The 17,707-nt window shown below is 34.0% G+C and overlaps 2 protein-coding genes across 5 annotated transcripts; one reads left to right on the top strand and one right to left on the bottom strand.

Annotated features, from left to right (window-relative positions):
* Positions 1–12,446: 12,446 nt before the first annotated feature.
* LOC100651844 (protein arginine N-methyltransferase 9) lies at positions 12,447–15,611 on the top strand. 4 transcript variants are annotated; one of them, XM_020865401.2, is made up of 8 exons: positions 12,447–12,863; positions 12,929–13,055; positions 13,178–13,398; positions 13,489–13,579; positions 13,653–14,654; positions 14,727–14,883; positions 14,992–15,057; positions 15,132–15,611. In XM_020865401.2, the coding sequence occupies exons 1-8, from the start codon at positions 12,701–12,703 to the stop codon at positions 15,471–15,473; spliced, it is 2,169 nt and encodes a 722-aa protein (XP_020721060.1). In that variant the 5' UTR covers positions 12,447–12,700; the 3' UTR covers positions 15,474–15,611. The 4 variants fall into 4 exon arrangements, with proteins under 4 accessions (XP_020721060.1, XP_003398969.1, XP_012168937.1 ...); XM_003398921.4 differs by having other exon boundaries at positions 12,448–12,863; positions 13,178–13,579; XM_012313547.3 differs by having other exon boundaries at positions 12,723–12,863; positions 12,929–12,952; positions 13,178–13,579.
* A 40-nt stretch (positions 15,612–15,651) lies between these two features.
* Positions 15,652–17,044, bottom strand: LOC105666233 (serine hydrolase-like protein). Its single transcript, XM_012313544.3, has one exon. The coding sequence runs from the start codon at positions 16,638–16,640 to the stop codon at positions 15,753–15,755; it is 888 nt and encodes a 295-aa protein (XP_012168934.1). The 5' UTR covers positions 16,641–17,044; the 3' UTR covers positions 15,652–15,752.
* Positions 17,045–17,707: the final 663 nt, after the last annotated feature.

Genomic DNA, 17,707 nt, shown 5'->3' with positions numbered 1-17,707 from the left:
CGCAGTTTCAATACTCGAAAATTACAATATTCTTATAACGATTTTTAAATTGCCAAATTCCTAAGTACCAAAAGCTTCCGATTCACGAATTTCCAAATTCCTAATTTGCCAAATTTTCAAATCTCATAATTGCCAGATTGCTAAACTTCAAAGTGCGCGGATTCCTAAATTCTTAACATCTTAAAATCCTTTCGCAAGATCATCACCACGCGTTATAACGAGATACAAATATTTATTACAATCTACATGAAGCAAGTTCCGTTAAGACGTTAAGTCATCTACATCACCATCTTCCGTAGAGCATCAAAGCGTTTCATATAACTCGGTATCGTGCTCCTTCATCATCCTCAAAGGATCGTGAAACGCTATGGCGTATACAGAAGCCGACGTAATCGTGGCGAATCCGATTATACGTTAGCGGTCCTGGTGCTGACTTCGCGATTTTGCGACGTTCACGTGGCGTAAACGCGACAAGGAGGACTTCTAGGTTGGACGATGGATAACTGAAAAAGTGTGGAATCTCCCTGCTGGTTTCATTGGAGAGGGTCGAACGTCGCCACGGAAGATGATTACACTGCGGAGGGCGGACTGATAAAATTGGGGAGAACAAGGTGAATTCGGATGGCTTGGGTCCGGTTTATCGAGCTGGAACAACAAGCGGCAATCAGGCATAACTCGATCATTTCATTCTTCTACGTCCGTGCTCCGCCCTCGATCTTCCTGGCCCTTCCTGTGTCGCTAAACCCCGGACTGCTTGCGATACACACGCGTAGAGGTCGATTCAAAAACGCGATATTCAACTATGTTTCATTATAATTCTTTCTTTTTTATTACGAATTGGTAGCAAGAATTTCTGTTTCACGTGGTAAAAAGTGTTACGATAGATTTTATATTTTAATTTTTCATTAAGAAACTACTGTACCGTATTAAGCGAGACATTAAAAATATTTTTTTTTTTTTAATAATACAAGATGATTTTAGAGTTCCTTTGGAATAAACAATGAGGATGAACTTTTATTCTCTGACTCTTTACGGCGAACATGACTGTGAGTAGGTATACCTCCCCTATACAGAGGAGCTCGGCGCGGATATTCAGTTTGCGTGAAAAAGAATTAAAGAAAAATATAAGCACAAGCATTGAAGAAATTAACAGATGTACCAGAAGCTGATTTTCTCCAAGTTTTCTTCGAAACAAGTGTATTTTTAATACGTAATTAAGCACGGAATCAAAACAATAATTACAGGTGTTAAGTAATTAGTATTAAATAAATTACTTGAAGGCCGACTATATTCGATGCTATTGTAGTATATGGACTATAGTTATAAAATTTTAACTTTTCTTTCGTAATAACATCTAAGTGTAACTACTTTAATTATTTAACTTTTCTCGTTGTCTTTCTATGAAAGACCTTTGAAACTATCTGTAGCCTCATACTATACGTATACCTACAAAAGGAGAAACAACGTCAACGATTGTACGAGTTATATATCTTCGCAGAATCTCTCCCCCTGTTTTATCTCGACGAAATCGCGAATCCTAAAATCCCAAGTTTCTCGGCAGCGCGAATCTACAGGGTTGGCACGTGTTTCGAATATAGCTAACTTGTATCAGAACAGAAGAATATATCGACAAACAACGAGTATCTTACTTTCTCGCAATCACAGTTCTTGAAAATATTTCTCTTGCCTGATTTTAGTTCCTTACAAGTTATTAATGAATATAAGTTTATTAATAACGTAAAATCGCATTAAAGCACGATACTAGTGAGAAAATATCGAGATCTTTTCCTTAGGATTTAAAGCTACGCTTCTTCTACTTGGACGAACTTCAAATTCTAATTTCGAGTAATCGACAGGTACAGTTATATGCTGCACAATTATATGAAACGTAGAATCTTATAATAAACCGCTTGTAGCGGCATATGAGCTAGAGGACAATTCGAATCATGTTGTTTTTTTGCCTCGGAGTATCAATATCGTTAGGATACACATAATGTAATAATAAATAAACTCCGGGCAAAAAAAATATCGCCGCCACGTGCAACCGTCAAACGAAGACGAATTTGAATTTTCCGGTATTCCCTCGATCAGTATAAATAGACGACCATGTTCTCCAGAAGTCAGTCAGTCGTGCGAATCAATACTAGTTTTATCAGTTAGTCTCGAACGATCTTATTAACGATTTATACACTATCTTTAGCAAATCCGTTAGTACGAGCGTCTTAACGAATATTGTCTGTATTTATTTATTTACTATTTTAAAATATACTTGACGGTTTTAACTTCAAATTATCTCGTCATTTAAACAACAACACAACCAACCATCCTCCATACGCTTCATTAAGCGTGTGTGATAATACTGTTTGCTGCTATTGTAACGCTCGCCATTGTATATTAATAATTCCAACAAGCATATCAATAATACGTTATCCACATACAAAATTCCAATGTAAACGAAATCCAAGAAAGTATAAACGAAAAAGAAGTTGCACGGAATTCGACTGGAAAATCTGCATGCAGATATTACGAGCGTACAGAGAGTACACTAGCTAAATATTATGCACCCCCGTGGTTGGCTCCTCATTGGTCGATTCGGTGGCTACATACCGCGCAGGCGGGTTATCAAGAGAGGAGGGGAAGAACGGGCTGCAAACCCCTAATTTCTGGAACAATAATTTCAGTGATCGGCACGGTGGTCGATTTGCGAATCGCATTACGCCACGCTCAAAGGGCCAACGAGACTCGATTCTGTTAGTAAATTCTGTCGGCCGATTATTACGATTCGGAACGAGCTGACATATGTAATGTATGTATGCGAAGGGGCCGAGTAGGCGGTCTGTTTTCATTGAAAAAGCTCACCTTTCTTTCCGCGCCTCGTTTCTGCCCGTTAATATACATAATCGATGATTCGAAAACGATTCGAAGAGAATGACGTTGTGGAGGTTGAAGTATTGTCAGCTTAGGTGTTTCCTAATAGCGCATTTGACGCAATACACTATTTGTTTTCTTTATGAAGAATAATTCATGTGTAACAGACTGTGGTAGAGTTATTTGAATCACCTAAGCTTTAACATTTTAAAATTCAATCTTCACTTTTGCACAGAATGGTCAAACTTGTTGTATATTATGAGACACATTATGAGAACGACAAAATAAGAAAACGTCGTTTAAAAAAATATCAAGAACGAGAAAATGATTCGATTAAGCCTACGACAGTGTATTGAACTGCCAATCATATACTTCATTTGCTGAGACTAAGGTCGATGACTAAGATATGAAACTTACAGGTATATATTAAGGAAATTAATATGAAAAATTATATAATGCGAGACAAAATAAAAACCATTGTAAAATTGTATAAAGTTTCTATAAATTGATCGTTTTGATTATTTTGATAGTTTGAAGTTATTGACCAAGTTATCTAATACTAATTAATCTACAAGTATCAAATAGGAAAGAGCCAAACTGAATTTTTTGAAATGCAACTCTTTTTGGATAGAACAGTAGATGTAAACCGTAGATAATAGAATTGGAGAAAATATTCCAAATATTCAACGTCCTCCGATTTGGAATGCGTCCCAGCTTTGCACCTTCCTGTACCGCGCAACATTATTCGGTCCACTTGTCGGCACCCCTCTGCGTAGCAGCCCCTACACAGCCACCCTTTCGTAATCCTGTTAGCGAGCACGACGCTTCCACGCACCTACGCAATGGCCTGCCTACCCCCTTTGTTCCTGCAGTCTAGCAAAAAACAATGCGCGACACGGATCGCGATTTCGGCGATTGTCCAGTCAAAGAAACATACAAATTCGGTAGCTTTCCTATCTCCAGGGTTTTTTTGAAAATTGAAAGTTTTGTTGACCGTTTAGGAAATTCCAGAAGTTGTAACAACGAATCTAAGTTTGCAAGATAACTGCTATTAAAATAGGATAAAATATAAAGATGTTTCGAACACGAGACGAGGCAAGTGGGGAAGAAAAAGCGATTATGATGTAAATTGATGGAAATGATCGTGAGGGATGATAATTATCGCGGTGGAAAAATGCCAGTTGATACGGTTGGTCGATCACGAGTTTCCAGAGCTATAGCGAAAGCAGATAGAAGAAGAGAGGATTACCGATCGCAAGATGTGGCATGGGGCTACGAATGGAAATGGCTGGTGGCGGGTACAACCCTCTTTTAGCTTTCTTTTGGACGTTGCGGCTAATTTGCGGCTACATGGTTTGACAGGAAGGAAGGAAGCGATCGGAAATGAAGGGAGCCCGCCAAGATAAAGGAAGAAATAAACTCCTTCTTTCCTTATGATTTGCATGCAATTTTCAATTCCACCGACACTGTTCCTTTGATGTTTCCTACCGATCGTTCCTTGATTAACGTCCTATTACGCGCCCGCAGGATCCTTTTTTTTCCTTCTCTTGCTTCGTCTCACTAATGTATCGTTGGTAAGTATTAGGTGTAAGGTAAGTTCGTTTTCGTTTCTTTGTGTTGAAGTTAACTGATTGAAGAACGAGTGGATGAATTTGTAATAGAAAAATATATTGAAATAAATAAAGATATAAGTATAAGTATTAGGTCATCCCATAAGTTCATTCCGTTTTTCGAGCGGTTATATATACTAAGATTGTTTACATACCTTTCAGTTTCATGAAAAAATGTAATCCCTCTCTTGTTGTACAACTTCTTCACATTTTTCAAGTACATTGGTCCCCTATCGCCGTATGTTTATAAATCGACACATGAAATGTATACACAAAAGTCGGCGCGAACTTATGGAATGACCTAATATAATGTATTAGCTACAAAGAACATAAATAGAAATCTATTTATTAGTTCCTTTGTTCCTACATGTTGTAACCCAAAATATAATGTATATTCAAGGGTACAATAATATGGACCTCTTCTTATTCAGAATATTTTTGTTTCACTAAATTCTATTTTCTGCGTAATAGTGGTCCCTAGATCACGGATATACATAAATAAAGATATAGAGATTTTCTTGAAGTAGTTACTTCAACACTTTGAAAGAACGGGAATGATCTTATAGTTTTATATAAAATCTATTTAATAAACGATGTACATGGGTAATGTATTATTTGTTCGTTTATTTGTCTGCACTGTACGAAGAGAAATAAGAAATTAAAGGAATAATTGAATATTTCGAAGCGAATTTTTCATAGGTATCTTCTACTGTTTATACAATTGAAATATCAATTTTTCTGCTATTTACTACGTGGTCTGATCCAAAAATGACGAGACTACTTTCTTTGTAACTCAGATTGCTAATCCTGACAAAACTGCCATAAATAAAACATGATATTTTATCGTATTTTAATATATTTCTCATTTTAATAAAAATAATCAGATAATTTGCTCATTAGGAAGTAAAAATACGCTATTTCACTTCGTGTTTACTAATTTGTGAAGTGAAAAGATTGAAAATTTCATTACTACGCATTGAAAAACATGCTTTTCCAAGGTAACGTCATTTTTTTTGGAACTGATATATATTGGGTCGTCAATTTATCTTAATGAAATTGATAGCGTAAGATTCGTTTTAATTTTTACTATATATTGATTATTCTTATCCTTCTCTGGTTGAACTAAAATATACCGAGGATTTCAAATTGCACCCCTCCGAACGATTCGAACGTATCAATTGTTGCGCATGGGGTGTTAGGCACGCGATAGAACGCGACATGTGCTACCAGCCGCCACGATTCACCCTGTGTCTTATAAAACGAGAGAATAGGGTGGCATGTACAAAAAGAGAGTGACTCTTGATCGTTCGACGTCCCTTTGGTTAATTCTTTTCACTCGAGTGCATTACTCGAGGATTAACCCCGCAATCCACTGCAACCACCAGAAGGGGTAGAAGAATTTACGACATAATACAGAGAAGATAAAATTCGAATAACAATTTCGAATCTTGCGACGAGAAATTGACTCAACGCTACGATATATCGAATAACACATTGATGGTTCATTAATTAATATAACGATATTGAATGGTTAAATAACTAAAAATCAATACCCAGCCTAACGGTTGAAAATTACTACACAAATTGACGATGATCGATTCTCTGATCTTCATTCACAGAAAGTCTCTTTGTCCATTTTCACGTATATCGCGGGAAAAAACTCGAAAGAATCTCCGGACTGATTTTTATTAGCATCGGGATACGGGCTGGCATAAAACTACGCACAGGGCGACGATAACGAAATCCTCACCCTTTTCGGTGCACCCTAAAGTTTAGCGATCTCTAATGAACTGGTAGTCCGTTAGTTAGTCTAACTCGTCTCTCTTTCTCTTTCTCTCGCCTATATACCCGCTGTGCTTACATACGCGCATGCATACATATGTACTTTGCTCCATTGGCACACACGAAGTGAAGAAGAGTCGGAACAGAGAGAAAGGGACGTTGGGACGCTACGCACACGCGAATACAGATAAATCCTGTTAGCCGTAGCCGGCGCGAGAGCAAAGCCGAATTTTCCCGGCTCGCATCTGTGAATATTTGCCCGTGGGTAGCGCATTACATGCGCGTTGTAATGCGCTCTAACTACGCTCTGTGTCTACGATTCGACGCATCGGACGCCACGCACACGATCAAACGCTGCAAACAGCGGCGCGATGCGTGCTTCGGAGCAGCGTTAAATTTACATTTTTACGGGATTACATTGGTACCGTTGTGCCGATCGCATGACCACTCCCATGGGAGGATTAAGCGATATAGTTACAGCTGTAATACAATCGGACGTCTATAAGACTAGAGTTTTGTTCATTCCCTTCCGTCCCACCATGTGGAAACCTCTACAAATCTGTAGATGCACGCAAAAATACCAAAAAATCAGCTCCAAATTTTCTATTAGTCGACGCTTCGAGGATCAATCGTTTCACTAACAAATTTTCTGATAATAAAAAAGCTACTACTATATAAATGTTCGGTAACTATGATTTACATAATCCAAACGCTAATAAATTTTCTAGATAAATTTAGAAAAGTTTCGATTCCGCTATCCGATTGAAAGCTGAAGAGCTTGTAAGCAGAATTTTTAGCGGCTTTCCAATTACAGTTTTCCTAAGACCAAAATTATTAATCGCTTCCCTCTACCTCACACATGTACATCCTTTGCGTTCAAATCAATGCACGTATGGATATACCTACTTGACACGTTCATCACTCAAAGGAAGTTTTCGTTTCTGGGAAGGCAGGCAATCGTTACGTCGCGTCGGTCGGTTCGTTTCACGCGGAGGATATAAGACGCGTGATTATTACTGACATGGGTTTAAGATTAATGCTACCACAACAGAGGTGGAGGAAACGAAAGAATGGAACCAGCACGCTCGTTCTTTGCGCACCGTGTTTATCGTAATATGTTAATGCAAACTACAGAAACGAAGGTAAAGTTCCAAGTTTTCAGATCGGTTTCAAATCTCGGTAACATGATAATGACGGTCGTAGTACGTTACTAAGCTACAGATATTGACATACATTTATATTTTTCTCAATATACATTCTAATTAAAAACATCGAATCTAGATAAAGAATCGTTTTGTCGAAATATTAGGTTGTCCCAAAAATTTCTTTCGTTTTATAAGGAAATAATAGATGCACAACATTTTTTGTTTTATATTATTTTATTGAATTATGTATGATCCACCTATTATTATTTCCTTATAAAACGAAAGATTTTTGGGGACAACCTAATGTTAACAACCACTGCTACACTTCTAATATTTTATATATTTTTGCATGTTATGCAGTTTTTGTATCTTTAAATTTCCCATGAATGTATAAATATTCCGTGGTCTTCTTGTTACAATGCTAATGAAATTTCAAAATGTTTTATATAACATGTATAATATAACGTACAAAAGTTTCCTGTATATTGTATGAATTGTATATAACATGACGCGATATTTCTATTGACGCCTAACCTGAACTCGCTATCGCAAGGCAAGCACCAGCGAACGGAAATGAACGTTACATTCCGCAGAAAGGATCAATGGCGGTGAAGCCAAACGATACTTTTCGCGATTCGATCACTCCTAGAAGAAGAAGAAAAAGAAGAAGAGGGAGAGGAGAAGAAGAAGAGAGAACGGTTGTCGGTGTAGATGTCTATCGATTGCTGATAATCTATGATCGAGACGTCCGATGGCATCGAGTTATTATGTAATGGGACGACAAGCAGGAAATAAAATCGACTTGTAACATCGTGACGCATCTCGCGGCAAAGCCAAAGTCACGCACAATGCATGAAACGACAGGTAGATACGAGCGAGTACATTCACCGACGTAAATAAACGATTAAGATCTTCGATGCAACGATATCGAACGACCGACAATATTGGACCACCAATGAGCCGATCGTCGATCGACGATGTATTCCTTCCGGTCGAATCTTTCGATGACAGCACTTGTATCAGCCACCTTCCAATTCCTTCTTCCGAGCATAGCTTGAATTCTTACAATTTGATCTGCACATAGGCGAAAATGATATTCGACCGAGTAAGGATATTATATGCAACTAGCTACGTATTTTACGTAAAGTACAACAAATGAAAGAAACTAAGTCAAAATTTCCTTTCATTTTATTATTTTATTATACGTACTTTGTCGAATTACGAAGCAAATAATGTACTTATGGTTGACTCATATATAATTCCAACTCAAATGATCCTACCGTATTTAAACTTAAATTGAAGATTGAGATTAAGGTGAATCAAATTTTTAACGTTTATCGTAATGATACTTAAAGAAATGATAAAGTCAAAGTCAAAGGGGTTAAAACTGACGGCGCGTGTGAACGTGTGCGATACCCTCATCCCAGATCGAGCCTGGTCTCTCGACCAGCAACAGGGTTATGAAGTTGACGAATGTGCTAAGATCACCCAAAGGTGACTGGCAGATTGTTCGCCAGCGTTCTCAGCGGTGGTCCATGCTCGCCACAGCTCCGATCGATAGATTCTGACCTTAAACGAACGCTTCGCCACGCCTCTCGAAAAATGATAGATTTCTAGCTAACCCGATTCAGACTTCGACACAGGCCGCTTTGCGATTAAGCGATTTATTGCGGCTCGCGCGTCCCTGCTTAGCGGGTCAACGTGTGTGGCGTGTCAAACGGGCACGAACACGGTGCTAACGCAACCAGATGGAAAGTATTCGAACGTTTAGATGAGATTACTGCGCGATTATAAAGTTGTTTGACGTTACAGTATTATGTATAGGTACTACTGTTCAAAAGTATCTGGACATTTGCTTATCTTAAACAGGGTGTACGTAGTTCGCAAATCCTGTCGATCAGATCGAAATACATCCGTCATTCCTCAGATCAAATTAATTTAAATATATGATCAGAAACCAAAATTTAAAACCAAAATCTTCATCTTCGCAAACGGAGGTTTGCATCATTATCACATTGATCAGCTTACATTATTCTCTTGTTAGCGAGCCGATAGAAAATTTTGCAATTTGGTATAACATGGTTCGAAAGGAGCTTTCAGATAGTTAAAATAAATTTTTTGTTGATTCTCTTTTTCTCGGAGTCTTCAGTCTCCTTTAGTTTTTTATAGATAAACCTGTAACATTTTTACAGCTACCTTTTAGCGGATATCGAGACGAATCCAGCAAGTATCGTAACAAGTATTTCTCTTTCTCGTTTCTTTTTCAAAGTTTTGACATTACAAATGGCAGCTTCCGTGACGTAGTTGATGAGAACGAAGCACGTGTTATAAAAGCGGCCATTCCAGCGCTCTTTTAACGATCCCATCATCGACCGTAAAATTCGCGATCTCTGATTAGCCGAAAGTCCAGGTTATAAGGGTAGGAAGATGGTCTGAGAATGGTGAAGTAAATTTCAAGGCTCTGCCTTAACGACGGGGGCGTGTTTACGGTAGGCAATGTCCCCTAGTTTTTGTCCGTAATTAGGCATCTGATATGGCGGCGCTCTTAATCAAAATTTGATCGCCGCGAGCATCCCTCCCATCCCTCTACGCCCAAACTACGCAAAAATCCACGGATATTAGCACAAACGTCTTGCAATCCCTTTATGATTACGGTCTACCTCCGAAGAGCCGGCCTGAGATTATAAATCAAGCAATCAACCGCTATAAAAGTCCGCCCACGCGCGATCGCGAACCTCACTTTTTTCCGCGATCAAACGACGAAATTTTGTTGGTGTTTCTTTTTCTCAAGAGGATATTAAAGCTTGGAGCTACGGGACGAATTGGAGGAAGAATTTTTTGAAATTTTGTAAATTTGTAAAATTTATAATTGGGACTATTGTTACGAGATGAATTCTTTCCTTACATTCTATAGAATATTTTATAAATTATAGATATATATACATAAATGTAATTAATATTGAAATAAATAATTATTGTAATAATTGTAATAATTGATACAATAAATCTAATTTATAATTTATATCTATTCTCCAGAAAAATGTGTCGAAACGTATTTAGGTATTTGTATCTAGATATGATTAGTTTGAAAGATATTTAATTTTATTAAACTTCTATATGAAAGACAAGAAAAACATGGACATGGAGATAATATTTTGCCTCTTTTCTTGTCTTTCGTACGATAAATTATCAAATGCATTCCTTGAAATCATTTACCAAATACTCGTTGGTCATTTCCTCTTACCTTTAATGACGGAAGCAATTTAGATGTCCGATTTAAAATTAACACCCTGTATACATATAAGTAGATACATAGATATCTTTTCAGGTTATGGCAGCAACCCTCGAAATCTGGCGTCGCGATTGCGATTCTCCACGGTGTGGCAGGATTTCTGCGCGCGGCGCGGACGGGCCGAGCAAAGACGATTGTTGCGCCAACAAAATACGCGAGTGGCCGGTCCAAGTGAAAAGAAATCAGGACCAGTCCGGGCCCGGTGCATTGTCGCGGTTAGAAGCAACGCGTTTATATATAACTGAGGAGTTTAAGAGCACAATACGGCATAAATCAGCGATCATCGCGTAGCCTCGCGCCTGACCAATTCAGAGGGAACACGCGTGGGCGCGTTGCCGCACGCGCGACCCGAATCCACTCCAAATCGCGTACCTTATCGCTGATTTTCCGTTCTTTACGAGCATCGATAAGAGAGCTTAGCCAGATTGTAAGAGGCAAGCGACGATTGTGATTTAAAAGACTATGTACATACCTATTTACAAACATACATTGGAATTGTGAGTTTGATAGGTATAAATAGCAGATGAAAATTAGTATGTTGATTGGTATATATGTCTGTTCATAATATCTATATTTAATAAAAATATAAATATAACAAGTATATTAGGTTAAGTATATATTTAACTTATTATATATCTAACAAGGAAGTCTGAATTTCCAAATAAATGTAGTAAATAGATATACATATACCGTGAAAATATATTCGTATTCTATAAGCAACCGTATCGTATTATGCATGTAAACAGATAGACGTGCATCTAGTTCGCAAATGATCGAAACGTATTCTGATTTGTATTCGCTGGCCGTGCAAGCCCAATCATTCTATTTGCCAGTGGATGAGACGAAATGAAATGAAATCCAGAAATTCGGCTTATTCTACTCGCGAACGCGTCGGCTTTATTACTTTCATAATAATCATTCGGATCCTCTATGGATAGAGCGACGAATGAATATCTGATTAATTTGTACTTGCTATGCATTTTCTACATTGTATTTCTCACAGAAATTGTTTGTATTAATGAATAAAATACGGTATAACACATTAAAAAACAAATTATGCAAGATAATTAAAGAATCGTTTATTTAGTTGCATTCTGGATAGAAATAATATTTAATTGTTAATATTTAATCAAGTTTTTCTATAGAAGTTCTACTGAAAATACAAACTTTTATAGATTCCAAGAAAAATCCTATATACATACATACATAGAAATTCTATAGGAAAATCTTTCTAGATTTGAGGTTAACTAACAATCTGGATTTAAATATTTGTTATTTTAATATTCATTTTAATATCCGCGCAAAATGCAATAGAAAAATACAGATGCTTCTTTGCCTAAAAATACTGATCAAGATATTCTCTAATAGAAGTAGAGAAGATTTTCTTTTCAAGTAATTATTTCTTTTTCGAAACTATCCAAACTGTATTTTAAATATTTCACATACCCATAAAAACATTGATAGTATTTAAATTTTCCTTTTATTTTGAAACATCTTGTATTTTAATACAGTTTTCTGACTACTATATCACCTTCCCGTTTTATTTTTGAAACAAATAACTTCCATCCATATATAATTTTAATTACACCCTTCTTCTTTTGTATTTCGTATTTAATGAGTAAAGAAAATGATATAAACAATGAATATAATAATTCAGTACAAAAAACTTATTAGGTGGTAGATCTATTCTATACTTTATCTATGGTATAATTCCTAAAATCTCAAAGATCAACATCTATATAAGTTTCTTTTTATCTATGACATTATAGCAGTAGATAGCGTTCTGAGATAAATAGTATTAAGTTGTTCTTATACGATGATAGGCATATAAATAGGAAAATATTACAGTTAAAAAGAGTCTTTATTAATTTTATATTTCTTTATGGTGTATATATGTGGTTATGTTCCTAACAATAAATAACTACTTTTGCTTAATTTTAAACGATAAACAAGGGTATGCTTCCTCATGATAAATATAAGGAAGATATCATATACTATTAAAAATGCAGAGAGAATTAAACGAAATAGTTGAGAAGTCATTACAAAAAGCTTACGATCATAATAGAACTGGGAATGTAGGAAAAGCATATGCATATTATACGGTTGTTGCAGAGCTATGTCCTCCAAAAAGATTAGAAATTGAAGAAGCATTTGTTAATGTTCTCTGTATGTTGTTATTTTATCAACAGTACTTTTTAAAGCCTAAAAACTTAAAAATGTTTTTATTTAAGGTCAATGGGGAATACAGTTAGCAGGTGAGAATAGATTTGCAGATGTTGTTTTATGTTACAAACGTTCATTAGATATTTATCCAAACAATCCTCGTATGTTAAATAATTTTGCAGCGCATCTCTTAAGGTAATTTAACTCATTGCTTGAATTAATATATTATCAGTCAATTTAAAATTAATTTTTTGACGTGACAGATATCATGACCGCTAAAATTCCTTATAATGAGGAAAAAAACTATATTGTTAAAGGAATAATGATCCAATAGAGGCAATAAAATACTTAAAGAGAGCCCTGCAAGCGAATCCTAGTTTTTTACCAGCAGAAAGGAATTTGGAAAATGCATATAGCATGGCTGTAGATAGATGGCATTTTCCAATGTTAAATGACAAGCAGAGAAATATGGCATTTGAGTGTGTAATTCGCAAGAGAATTTCTCAAGGATATGATACTGTATTAGATGTAGGAACTGGTACAGGGTTATTAAGTTTATATGCACAGAATGCAGGTGCTAAAAAAATTTATGCCTGTGAATGTTCACCAACAATGTTAAAAATTGCAGAGAAAGTATTTGAGACCAACAATGCCAGAGACATAATATTATTACCGAAACTTTCTTCAGACCTTGTAATCCCTACAGATATTGCAGAAAGGTTAGTTCTACGATAATAATAATTATATAATTAAACCAACAAAAAAGCTTTAATTTCATTCCTAATCTTTTAGAGTAAAATTAGTAGTTACAGAAACTTTTGATGCTGGTTTATTTGGAGAACATGTGATACCATCCATGATGAGCGTACATTCAAATGTTTTGGATAAGAATGGCATAGTAATACCAATGGGTGCTACACTTTACATAGCTGCTGTTGAATGTGAATATATAAGAAACAAATCAGCTGTGATGTTTGATAAAATAAAACATTTTTGTCCTCTAAATTTTGATAATGTGTCTGTATTATTGGATGAGGAATACTACGACACAGACAATTTAAAAAATGTGGAAGTTAATTACATAGTAGAACCCACAGCGTTTTTCACTATCAATTTCAACGACTTGTCAGACTTACAACAATTTAATACAGATGGAATAAAAAATATTATAGATATAACGTGTAAACGTAGTGGTACTATAGATGGTTTAATAACATGGTTTAAGTTACATCTTGATGAGGAAATAACAATAGACACTTCAGAAAAAAAATCATGTTGGCAAGTTGCCATTTTTCCTACAATACCAAAATCATTACAGAAAGGTGATGCAGTTGCTATTAAGGGAGAAATGTTGAAAGGAAAACTTAAATGCTCATATTCATCAAACAATTCTCAATGTGATAACTACGATCATAAATTTTTGTACCGTTTACCAAAAGAAGTCATAATGTTTTTAAATGATGTAGAGTACATAAAATTACTTACCGAGGTTAGCAAATCATTCACTAACAAAGAAATACACAGTATTTTAGATACTTCCCCATTTCCTATTTATGGATTAATATTACTAAAAGAAAATAAGCATAGCAATATTTTATACTACAAAAATGAAAACATAGCATTTCAACAATTTATCAAACAAATAGCAGAACAAAATGGTTTCAAGGATAAATTATGTATCATATCAAAATATAATCATATTTCCGATTCCTTAGATACTATATTTATTCATGATTTTGACATTAAAGGAGAATTGAAAGATTATAGTGAGGAATATAATTATGAATTTTTTCGGTAAGAATATATTCAAAAGCTGTGTAATTACATTTTGTTTATAACAGAATGAAAATTTTGATACTTTTACAGATGTTTACTTAAACCAAATGGCATTTTGTTGCCTGAACAGATATTTTTTGTAGGTCAGCTTGTATTTTCTGATGACTTGCCAAATATGGCTTATGTAGAAGATAAAAATTTACAAGATATATCAACGTTTGCATTTAATACACCAAATTGTGAAAAGGTATATTTAAGAAATCTGTTTAATATGTTGGCTGTCAATATGTTAAGATAATTTGTGTATTCATACTTAAAAATTAATACCATATTACCATATAATACTCCTTTACAGGAAACACATAATACTTTTAATAACACAACTTCTTATGGTATTGCACAATACATTAACGAATTTAAGGTAAAATATAAAATGTTATAATAAGACAATATAATTACAAATTTTTCCCTATGATATTATGTACAATATTACAGATAAATCAAATTTTTGATTTGAATTCGAGTTTGTATTTGTATGAAGCTTTATCCGATATAAATGTATTGATAGAAATGAGAGAAAATGAAGTTGCTGAACGTGTGATAAATTTTGGAAAAATAAGTGCAACTAATAATAAATTATTTCCAAATGCTTTAGTATGTTGGTACAAAGTCAGATTGACGTTAAATCATAATTATGATACAAAAAGAAATGGATCGTTTATGAATCATATGGCAATATTACTAGAAGATGAATTAAAGAATTCCATTTTACAAGGTAATGAAGTATGTATAAAAGTTCTGCAAGGTGAAGGTATAATTCGGGTAAAAGTAAAATGATTTTAAAAACACAATTTTTTACAATTATTACCAATTTTAACACTTATACATTTTTTTCACATTTTTCAATAATTTAAGTACATATAGTACAATACAGATTAAAGTGTACATACTTATAATAAACTTTGTGCATATAAATACTGTAAAAAATGTCTTACATTAAGTACTACAAAAATAAATTTAATATGAATTATATTCTCATATATCCCCTTTATGTAGTGTTATATAATAAAAATTATTTTATAAAAATATATATATTTTATAGAAATAATAAATAATTTACAATTTACTTTGTAAATTATCATCTAGAAATTTACATATATGTGGTGCTACCCACTCGGGATAATTATTATGTACATCGTGATTTCCTCTGACTTGAATTACAGTAAAAAGATCAGTTTTGTTAGTAATTGATGGTAATGTTTTTACAATTTGCAACAAAATATTTACTCGTGCGGAATTATCCGCTATAATTATTAATGTTTTAGTTGTATACTTTTTAAAAATTTCCTTGTGTTGCTCCATTGTAAAAAATGGTCTAACAACATGTCTTAATCTTGTATCACGATTAAATTTGTACAAATCACCAACCTTAATGACTGCACGTTTGAATAAAGCTTCTGCAGCCTCCATTCTTAATGTCTCAAATCTTTTAAATTGCAAAGCATACATAATTTCATCTTTAGTATAAAGTATATTAGAATCTTTAGTATAAGCGTTTAAATTATATACATCTTGAATATAAGGAACAATATCCTTAACCACAAAAGGTAGAAATCCATCGAGTGCTACAATTTTTTCAAGTCTTCCAGGGTACAAAATACTGAAATATGATGCAATATGAGCTCCAAAACTGTGTCCAATATATATACAGGTTTGCCATTTTAGTGCATCCAAAACAAACAATATCGAATGGACATAATCAAAATAATGCAATGGCATTCCAGGTGGCATTGGAGATGAGAGTCCGTGTCCTGGCAAATCTATATTCACATATTGGTATTTCTGTGGAAGGTGTTCAATTAACCTGTCAAATGTACCAGCATTGTCTAAAATACCATGCACCATTAGAACTCTTTTTTCTTTCAGAGATCCATAGATCTTGCCTGCAATATGACCCCACGGTACTGGGAATTTCACTTCTATTGATGTTCTTTTTTGATTCATATTAATTTTATTAAAATATTTACTTTATACAAAATAATCCCTTTGTTATTTTATCTTCCTTTATGTTCTGTAGGACTAAAAATTCTTATTTACGATTAATCTTAACTGTAATTATATAAAAATACTACAACAAAAATAATTGCCGTTGTAAATTATATACGTATATTATTAGAGTCCAAAGCTCAAAACTAATGATAGTTTTATAAGTCACAAATATTTAACGTAGTAATAGAATGTACTAATCGTATTCATAAAATATTAAGTGTATTACTTGATAGATAAATCCCATATCAGGAATATATATCTCATATTCACACTATTACAGAATACTGTAAAGAACATAATTTAACATTTTTTTTGTTTACATTTTATCATTTGATAATTAAAGTTAGGAATGAAATGTTTAAGGAATGAAACATGTTTAGGAAAAAAGTTACTATCTATTTCATAAAAACAGTGCAGTTTATTAGAAAAACAAAGACAATTGAAAATAATTATCGATGTTTTAAATGTTTCAATGATTCTAAAACATAATGTCATAGCTTTTGTAAATATATGTATATGTATATATGTCGAATTATAATTGCATATTCGTTATTTTCTTAGTATTGATTATCCTAGTTAGAAAATTAATAAACATAATTTGTACTAAAAGTATTTATTTCTTTATGAAAATTTAAACAAGAATGTTACCCCTAAAGTCTTAAAAATAATAATTATTATTATATATGACAATGTATTTAGTAAACAGTACATGAAAGTATCTCTGTTTGAGATATTCATAGTATGTCAGGCATGCACAAAATGAGAACCTCTTATCTTCCATGTTGATTTCTCACGACTCAATTCTCGAACAGTTTTCCCTATGCTTCAACCTATTTCGGTATTGAATGTCGAGATTTGTTTATATAATCTTGAATGAAACTTTTAGAATTTAAACATATAATATGCTAAAAGAAGATGCATTAAACTTTACTTACAATCATATAACTTTGTATTTGTATAAAATTAAATAAAAACGAATAACATTTTACATAATAACTTACTAATTTAAAAGATAGAAAAAA

This window comes from Bombus terrestris, chromosome 11 (assembly GCF_910591885.1).
Source record: "Bombus terrestris chromosome 11, iyBomTerr1.2, whole genome shotgun sequence".
NCBI lineage: Eukaryota > Metazoa > Arthropoda > Insecta > Hymenoptera > Apidae > Bombus > Bombus terrestris.
This window is presented reverse-complemented; position numbering and strand designations above follow the sequence as displayed.

Bases quoted from the DNA above. Each gene is read 5' to 3' on its own strand.
- LOC100651844 (XM_003398921.4), top strand. From the start codon at position 12,701: ATGCAGAGAGAATTAAACGAAATAGTTGAGAAGTCATTACAAAAAGCT. The intron at 14,655-14,726 runs GTAAGAATATAT...ATACTTTTACAG, and splicing joins TATAATTATGAATTTTTTCG to ATGTTTACTTAAACCAAATG. The intron at 14,884-14,991 runs GTATATTTAAGA...ACTCCTTTACAG, and splicing joins ATACACCAAATTGTGAAAAG to GAAACACATAATACTTTTAA.
- LOC105666233 (XM_012313544.3), bottom strand. From the start codon at position 16,640: ATGAATCAAAAAAGAACATCAATAGAAGTGAAATTCCCAGTACCGTGG.